At 33.0% G+C, this 9,533-nt stretch overlaps 1 protein-coding gene across 1 annotated transcript in view; it reads right to left on the minus strand.

Moving 5' to 3' along the window:
* LOC149769746 (coiled-coil domain-containing protein 148-like) overlaps window positions 1-6,311 on the minus strand; it is a 62,757-nt gene extending 56,446 nt beyond the window's left edge. Inside the window, exons 1-2 of the mRNA XM_089949776.1 lie at window positions 6,220-6,311; window positions 3,479-3,675 (exon numbers count right to left, since the gene is read on the minus strand). Coding sequence (XP_089805902.1) covers window positions 3,479-3,536 — 58 coding nt within the window. The 5' untranslated portion in view covers window positions 3,537-3,675; window positions 6,220-6,311. The remainder of the gene's footprint in view (window positions 1-3,478; window positions 3,676-6,219) is intronic.
* Between the last annotated feature and the right edge of the window lie 3,222 nt (window positions 6,312-9,533).

Consider the following 9,533-nt stretch of genomic DNA (forward strand, 5'->3'; position numbering starts at 1 on the left):
GTACAACACGATGTTTAAGATGGCCACTGTGTCAGCCATGTTAAGCATCGAACAGCACGACTTTCTCTGGAACTAACAAACATCATATGAATTCTTCTGGTGCAAACTCCATTTCTTTATCACTTTCTGTTCAAGACAAATAGCACTGTCACCATATTAGATATCAGATTTGTACCATTTTCATTGAATGTCTCCTAGTGAAAACCTTGTATCAATATAACTTTCTGTTCAGGAGGAGTAGCAATAATTATTTTCAAGATGGATACATTGTGGCCATACTGAACATTAAGTCAGCACTGTTTTCATTTAGGACCATCTAGACAGCATAATAATTTTTGTCACGAAAGACCCCATATTGGTATGACCATCCATTCAGAAGTAGTGATAACAATATTTTTCACCATGGCAATTGTAGTGAATCAGATCAGCATCATTTTTATTTAGTACTAACTCAATATCATTTTTATTTAGCACTAGCTCAATATCATTTTTATTTAGCACTAGCTCAGTATCATTTTTATTTAGCACTATTTGATATCATTTTTAGTTAGCACTAGCTCAATATCATTTTTATTTAGCACTAGCTCAATATCATTTTGATTTAGCACAAGCTCAATATCATTTTTATTTAACACTAGCTTGATATCATAAGAAGTATTCTGCTTCAAACTCCAATTAAATATGACTTTCTGTTCAGGAGGTTGTGATCCAACATTTTCGAGATGGTTGTCATGGTGGTCATACTGGATTTCAGATTGGCACCATTTTCATTTAGATTCAACTAGATATCACAAGATGAGCAGTAGTGATAACAAGATTTTCATTATGGCTTCTGAACCATTTTTATTTAGGACCAACAAGATATAACATAGTCTTATAGTGAAAATCCCATTTTGATCTTGGTGTAGCAATAAGATTTTCAAGACTGCTTCCCTGGCAGCCATATTAGATGTCAGATTGGCACAATTGTCATTTATGACCAACCAGATATCGTAAGAAGTCTTTATATGGAAACTCCATTTGATATGAATTATCAATAACAAGATTTTCATGACAGCCACTATGGCAACCATACTGGATGTGTGAGCAGCAGCATTTTCATGTAGGACCAATAAGACCATGGGATGTGTGTTTGTAAAGTTTCATGACAATCCTCCAAGTGTTGTAGAAGTGATAACAAATTTGTGTTAATGGATGGACAGATGACAGACAACAGACAGGCAACAAATAATTTATAACATACCATCCCAAAAACTCTCTTGGCATATGATTAGTTGAAATATAGATAAGGAACAACAGATGATGAACAAATGCATCCCATAAACTCTTCTGGTATATGACCATTAGAGCCTTTAAAAAAAAATTCTATTCAACATATATTTTAATAAGTACTTCTTTTGGTTTTTTTTTGTTTGGTTCAAAAATTGAGTAAAATGGATATGTTCTATGACTACTGAAAAGATCATACAGTTTGATTTCTCTACTCTCAATTCTCCCTATTTTCTCCATCATTTTGTCTCAATTTTATGAAGAAGAGATATCGCTTCACCCAAAAATTTGAGTCCAGTGTGGATCCTGCATAAATTTTGTCAGAAACTGAATTTCCTAATGCAAAGCCAAATACCAATCTGATTTCAACCCATGAAGTCATTCAGAGTGAAATTTTTTTTAGCAAAAGATGGAAAATATGTGACATGGCCGGATGGATAAAGGTAACATGATCTGACCCATCCATAGATATGCTTGAGGTTAAAAAAATGATTTCCTGTCTTTGGGTATTTACAATTTCAGAAACCTTTGTGCATAGTATTTAAATCATGCAATTACAACCACAAAAAAAAAGACTTTCATACATACAGTCAAACCTACTTATCTCAACCTTGGTTATCTGCAGAACCCATGTATGTTTTGGTCCAGTCCCAAAGAAATCAATCTCTGGTATGCTCATTTTTCCCTGCTTATCTCAACCCTTGTTAAGTCGATGCTTTGTGGAACAAGCTATAGTCTAGATTATGTGACTTACAATCATTATAAACAGAAACCATGAAATTTCAGACCAATCTGGTACTCCTCCCCAACAAAGATGTGGTGACCAATTTGTTTTGAACAAGAATAAATAAAAGCAAAATTGGTATTTTTAAAAATGCATAGTGCCCTGTATTTGTTAAAACAATGAAGTTGTCCATCGCTGTGCCATGATCACAGATGATTCAACACAAATGGAACAAAGCAGAAAGTGACTGATAAGAGTAACATCTATGAAACAAAGAGGAGAGTTTTCATCTGTATTATTTTGAATCGAATATCAATGCCCTGTAATCCATGAAAGTGATATGCCGACTCTCCTTCTGGCACTGTGTTGTTGCTGAAGGTCAATGACAAAAGTCAGTAGGGTTATGGGACTACAACTGTACAAACAAAATAAGTCAGCTTCTTGCATACTTTGGTGTTTACACAGTTAACTTTAAAGACTTTAAACACATTTTAAAGTTTGCCGGTACACAAATACCAACAAACTCATCTTTTTTTTCGGGACAGAGGAAAATTTTATTGGTAAAAACTGGCATCCCGGTGTAAAGGAACCTCTAATGATCAACAAAAGTACTGATTTTCATACACAATTTTGGTCAGCTACATTTTTCTGCTAGTTAAAGTCAACATCAACAAAAGAAAATACTTTTAAAAAAGTACAATCCTACATGTACATGTACTTAAATTGGCCTAGATTTTGGTCAGCATGAGAAAACTGTTGCATTGCTGAGGCTACCAAAGGGATGAGGTTATTCACTGGGGAATAAAAACAACTTTAAACCACTGACATTTTTACAGTAACTTAAGTGTTATAAAAAGTTTGTGACTTATTACTCAATCTCATTTAAAAGACCTCCGATCTTTTTTCTGGCAACCTGGCATGACTAATTATTATTTTTATTGTGCATTAGAAATGCCAATTGTTTTGAGAAACAAAACCCCTCATGTTTGGTGCTTTAGAGTAGATTTGTAAACTAAACTCTGATATCTCTGGACCCAGTTATGAAACAACTTTTTTACATCCCTGACTTAATCAAGATAACCAGGCTTGACTGTATAATAATAATAGTAATAATAATAGTAATAATAATATCAATACTCATTTAGTCAAGGACTATTCTCCCTTGAGACCCTCTTAAGAAGAGTACAATAATGTGCATTATATCAAAGATAACAGTAATTACTGTTCATTTTAATGTGTTCAGTATTGAAATACTAAACATATATAGCAGTAATACAATAAAACCTCTCTAAGGAAACCACAAAAAGTGGTCTACCAATGCAGGTTTTCTTTCATTACAGGTAAGAACATACAATCTAAACATTGATGGTGCTGCCAATGATTTTATGGCCTGAAAACAATGATGTAGTTAGTTAGAGACAAAACGAGAAAAAAAAATCTTTCTTCATACATGTATGGTGAAATAATGTAAACATTTTCCCATACCTATTTCATCTGACACATAATGTGTCACAAATGGCTTGTATGGTTCAGGTTGACTCATGCTGTATGAATTGCTTGTGTGCTTCAGGGTGATTTGTGTTGCATGAATGACTGGTGTGCTTCAAGCTGACTTATGCTGTATCAATGGTTTATGTGCTTCTGTTTGGCTCATGCTGTAGGAATGGATTCAGTATTAAATCCTGCAATGAAAGTAAGAACAAAATGAACTTAACATTTTTTTAAATGTTCAGGACAAACACATAATTTCTCTAATGATACTGTAGTTCCACTAAGCAGTCCTGTCAATTATTTTAAATGTAGGGCAGTATGTTTATCACGAAAAAAACATTCTTAAAGAAAAATGTGCCTAAATTTTGTGAGCTGGGTATAGGACCATTATCAAACTCCAGATTTAGTTGAACAGGATACAATTATTTCAATGGCATGTGCTTTAGGTCCCAAATTAAACAATCAGGAAAATAATTTCAGCTATTATACGCAATGTCAACAGACTTGAGTTGCTACAGCTTTCAGTAGCATTTGAAACTTAAGGCTTAGTATATGATATACCCATATTTTTCTTAGACGAATAAGGAAATAATTGTATAGTTTTGCTGTGGTACTGGATACATCCTGAAAGGGAAAGTAAAAAATTACATTACAGTGCATATTTTGGTGATGCTAGAAGAACATTAACATTCTGGATTTAGTAACATTTTTTGCTCCCCTGAAAGACAGTGAACCATGTAAACTTTGTTGTACTCCCTTGTTAGTATTTACATTGCAGCATGTTTATCATCCGACACAATAAAATCAATTAATATGAATGAAAAATGGTACTAAAGTTCAAGTAAAGTAATGGATATATGATGGATATATTTAAATATTCATGTTAAAAGAAAAAGAGGCATGCCAAGCCACTCAAAAGACCTACTCTTCTACCCCAACTGTGTCCCTCCGCTCCTTTCACAGCGCCAATCTGCCTTCCTGAACTGAAAATTTAACAGCTTTATAAATACTAAGTCATTTCCCAAATGCCATGTTCGATAAATTGGTTGTTTTTCAAACATGTATCACTTTCTTGCCTACGTTTTATGCATCATTCCAAGTGTGTTCACTGATATGGCCCTACTTTAAGTGCATGTTTTGACAAGAATCAAATAATGTCATTTCATACTAGTCTGATAAATCAACCCCCCAAATCTGTGTTGATACTGATAGATGATATGTGGTCTTATGTAACCTGTTTATTAAAATATGCAATTTTGTTGCATGCAAATCTTTCTGGAACACACCTACGTACAGTTTACTCTTACTGGTATTTGATAATAGCCACATCTGGCATGAAATTGAAAATGGCCACAGTACATAGGGTTGTGCTATTCCACATAGATTTACAAGTCACCAAACAGAGGATCTGATCCAGAAATATTATATACATATCGCCAAAAAAAAACCTTCAGCTGATGGAAGCTCAACTGCCATGAGAAATACTGGTAAGTGTATAAAATGTACAATGATGTGTGCAGACAAGATTGTCTGCAGATTTTTGCAGGTTTGAAAAGAATAGGCAAAATCATGCACCTAAATGACAGTCAGCATAATTGTCTGCATATGTTTGCAGGTATAAAAGACAAAATGAAATCAGCGCCTAAATGCCAGTCAGTATCATAAAAGGTGGGTCCGATCTATTGGCCTAATTTCAAATGTGCATGGAACATCTGAAACATGAACTGATATAGTCCTATGACGTAAGACATATCACCCGACATTTTTTTCTGGGGGGTGATGGGTCTTACTGCCTGAACAACTGCCTTGTGTAGCGTGTTTCCAACTCTACTGACAGGAAAATAAGAGGTGAAATTTTCTGGATTATAACATACTTGGCAATAAATATCAACAGTGATCCACATATTTAAGAGTTACTGATATACTTAGTTTTTATCGTGATCAACTCAAAATCTGACACTAGCAGACGAATGCATTTTTATGTTCCTTTGACATACATTTCAGTTGGTTGCCATGCAATGGTGGCTGAGGAATACCAATGTAAGTTTCAACAAGGCCGTTATATTTTTAATGAAACAAAAGTATCTAATCATTTTATCAAACATTGCCATTTTGGTGTGCTTTATTCCCCATAGCCATAATAAAAAAAGTACATTTCTTTGATGTAGTGAAATAATAAATAGTGTATCTGTGCTTCAGCTGAGAGATTGGACTACAGTAGACAGCATTGGAACCAGTGAACAGTAAGTAACGTTTCGTTTCATTCAAGAAACATATTCCGACCTGAACCCACTTCATCATGCTTCGACTACCATCGCGTTTCAACACATTAAAATCTATGACAATGAGAATACTTAATATTAAACTGTTTTGACAAATTGTAAACGTTCAAGTCGATATCTTTAAGTAAAAATACGTCAATATGTTGCATTTTAGCGCTCTAAAATAGATCGAAAAACAGGCTTTCTGTCAGTATCTTGGAAGTTTTCGGTCCTAATTTTACCCAATATTTTCTGTTCAAATGAAAAAGTTTGGTTGACAAGGCTGACTTTGTTTAAAAGACCCTACTTCCGACCTTCCTGACCATCCCGTTAACAACCGTTTTCGTCTTTACTCCGAACGTGAGCTCCTATAATATGTTGTTACATTTCATGCAAATATTCATCCGTCTTATTGACTTATAACTACCTGATTATAAACAAATAGGATGAATCTATTTCATAATTAACCATTACCATTTAAAGAGGAAACAAACGTAAAAGGTGTGTTACTATCTATTTGTTTACATCTTTCACCGCCATATTGAATAAGAGTTGTGGGATTCAATCGGTGTCAGATCCAAATGTTCAACATTCAATTTATCCTAGGATATGATACCCTATCGTGGCATATTTCACGCAATATCGTGTGATAATCTGACTACTTTTTTTTATACAACATTCTTTCTTTATTTACAAATTCATTACTTAAAATAAATGACAGCTTTTTTTTTGGTGTATAGTTGTGTATGTGACCATATTTAAGTTATTTTGGATTGTATACTTCGTTTGGCGGGAATTTTGAACTTTACTAACGTAGACGAAAATCAAAAAAAAAGTTTGAATAAAGAATTTATATATGCTTTAAATTCAGAAAGACAGCAGTGTTAATTATTTTTCTTAAAACATTTTGGATTTAAATATTCACCTACTAAACCACAGTGTATACCCAAGTTAACCCTAAATCAGTCTTAATTTTGATGATATTATTTCAATAGTGAATTCTTCTGGATTACTTTGGAACGAACGCTCTTGTTATAATGCAACCATGGTGGAAAGATGATAGTAATTAATCTCTTAGGCAAGGTAGGATTTTCAAAATATTTGAGTGGCATACAAAATTACGAATTTGCGTTGTGCACCCCACCTACCTAAAAAAACACTTTACTTTGCCTACCTTGCCTTTACTATTTTATATATATATATATATATATATATATATATATATATATATATATATATATATATATATATATATATGGGTGTGAGTGGGTGTCTGCGCGCGCGTGGGTGTGAATTTTTAGTTTTCTTATTCTACATTTTCTTAGCTGGCGATATAAGGATATAAATTCCAGTCATATATATGTTGATTTAAAAACAAGCCATACACGCGCAGTTCCAGTCATAGATTCTGTATGTGCTTTTTAGGCTGTTTATGAGCAAAAATGTATTTTGCGCCACACTAATTGGAGAAGTCGTAGAATCGAGAACCTTATATCCATGTAGAGTTTTGTTTTATCTGTCATAGTCTTTCCCAAAAATGAGTCCTTCTAATGTTCAGATAACAACAGTTTAAAAATACTGAAATACTCAATATTTTTAATGATTATTTCAATGAATACTGCACACAATCAACAATAAGAAACGATCTTGCTGTAAATTACTTTAAAATCTTACAAACAAAAATGCTATAATTGTTGTTTAGAAATTCAGTATGTGTACGTACAATATTGGAAATGTATTAAGTTGGATGAGAAAGGGGGCTAGACAGGTTGCTTCTTTCCTTTCTGACCATTCTATTATGCTTGTTATGGTATTAATTGTTTTGTCTTTGCAATTTTGCTTACAAATGCAAACAAATCATTATGCAGAATTCACGAAGCGCATTATTAGTTAACATAGTTGAAACTGTTCTTCCAAAGAATCGTAGGGGAATTAGAAGTTCTTAATTGTCAGTCATAAATGTGCTACTTTAAACAACTAGAACATTTCATAGAACATTTAATCTCAGTATAAATGGCTTGGTATGTTTACTTTGTGGCTTTTTTTTAAATCAGCTCCCGCCATTAATTGTGCTATCTCAACGTGCAAGGTCGTCAGTATCATTTGCAGCTCTGACAGTAGGACTGTCATTGTCTTTATTATCCTTATCTAAACAAGTCTTACTTTGTCTTCTTTTCTGTCGTCTACAATTTCTTGTCGTACTATCGCAGATGGCGTAGCACTAGAGTATCACCAATAATTTTCATATCTATATTAATAGTGGTGTTCAATCCAAATTTAAACCAGTATTGTATATTATGATCCTTTCAGGTTTTCGTGACCACTTGGTAACGACAAAATACCGTCACCACCAAATAGTCTTAAAACGCTTATAAAACGTTCTGGAATTTCGTCACAATGTTTCTATCTGTGTCGTATACTTGTTGTCCTATTTTTATTAACTCCATTGAATATCTTAGTAGACTCTTGAGTACTGGAAATATATAACTTGTTTTTAACTTGTTCGTCTTAAATGTATATTTCATAACTGCTTTTACTTTGATGCGATATGTCAGGCAGTTACCATCTTGCAGAAGGATGTAAGTATGGACAGCAGGTTCATCTTTGTCTTTATCTGTCCCAAAATTAATATATCAGATTACAATATTCTCCAGTTTTCAAAAGCATCTCTTCGAAAATTGTATTTACATTTGTAAGCAGTTAACACAACAGCAGGCTTAACTCCACAAATCCCTCGTTTAGAGTTTTGTGTTGTTCTGGATTATTAACATTCTATATTTTCCCCCTAAAATAGTGATAACATCACTAATTTCTGTATTTTAGGTTCAATTACTACTGCATGGCTAATAAAAGTTCTGGAAAAACAATGACTTCAAAATCTATATAGTGTTATGTACATTTAATTTAATTATTTGCTTTATTATTTTTATTTCATCACATGCTATTGTAACGCAACATTGTATGCTGGACTTGACCTTGTCCAAAATTTAATTAATTTATGCTTGTCCTAATTTTAATTTTGTTATTATTATTTAATTTTATGTAAACAACTAATAATAGCTTCGTTTCTCTCTATGTGTATGATCTTAATATCAGGATTTTTATTCAGGTAAACAAGAAGGAGTAAATATGTTAATTTGGGTCAGGGTTTGGGGTTTCCTATTGTACATAGTATTGTGTTGTAAATAAACAAGGCTCATTAGATCATTCTAGAAGGTTATTTTCCATTAGATAATTGTTTAAAATAGAAAATGCTAATTGTAACCTGAGGTCAAGTAGAGAACTATATAATCATGTGACTGAGAATTTTACCAATCGTGCTTTAACATCTAACACTTTTAAGTTATATTACGTTGTGACCAGTTTAGGCTGAACTTTTTTTGCTTCAAATTATTGAATTCAAGTGATTATTTTCTCTGGAAATACAAAAGTACTTTAATAAAGTTCTTGGATAAAGACATTCACTGTAATTTATAGTATAGTCAAACATGGAATGATATTTCTGTGATTCAACAAAAGACTGTTGATACATCAGCCCTTCATTAGCTATCACAGACACGTCATCGGCTTCAGTTTTGGATCTCTTCGGAACTTGAACCGAGTTTTACACACATATATGTATATATTACATAGCTAAACGTGTACTGGTACTGGATTTTACTTCACCCATGTAATATAACGACCACTCCCTGATCAAACGATTGTGGTTAATTTGTGATCATTCTTTCTAAACTGAGGATTTAATAATTGCAGTAAAATTGTACATGGTTAAACTTTGTTCCAGAAAC

Source organism: Sinohyriopsis cumingii, unplaced genomic scaffold (assembly GCF_028554795.1).
Source record: "Sinohyriopsis cumingii isolate HCF-2022 unplaced genomic scaffold, ASM2855479v2 utg003301l, whole genome shotgun sequence".
In the NCBI taxonomy this organism is placed as follows: Eukaryota; Metazoa; Mollusca; class Bivalvia; order Unionida; family Unionidae; genus Sinohyriopsis; species Sinohyriopsis cumingii.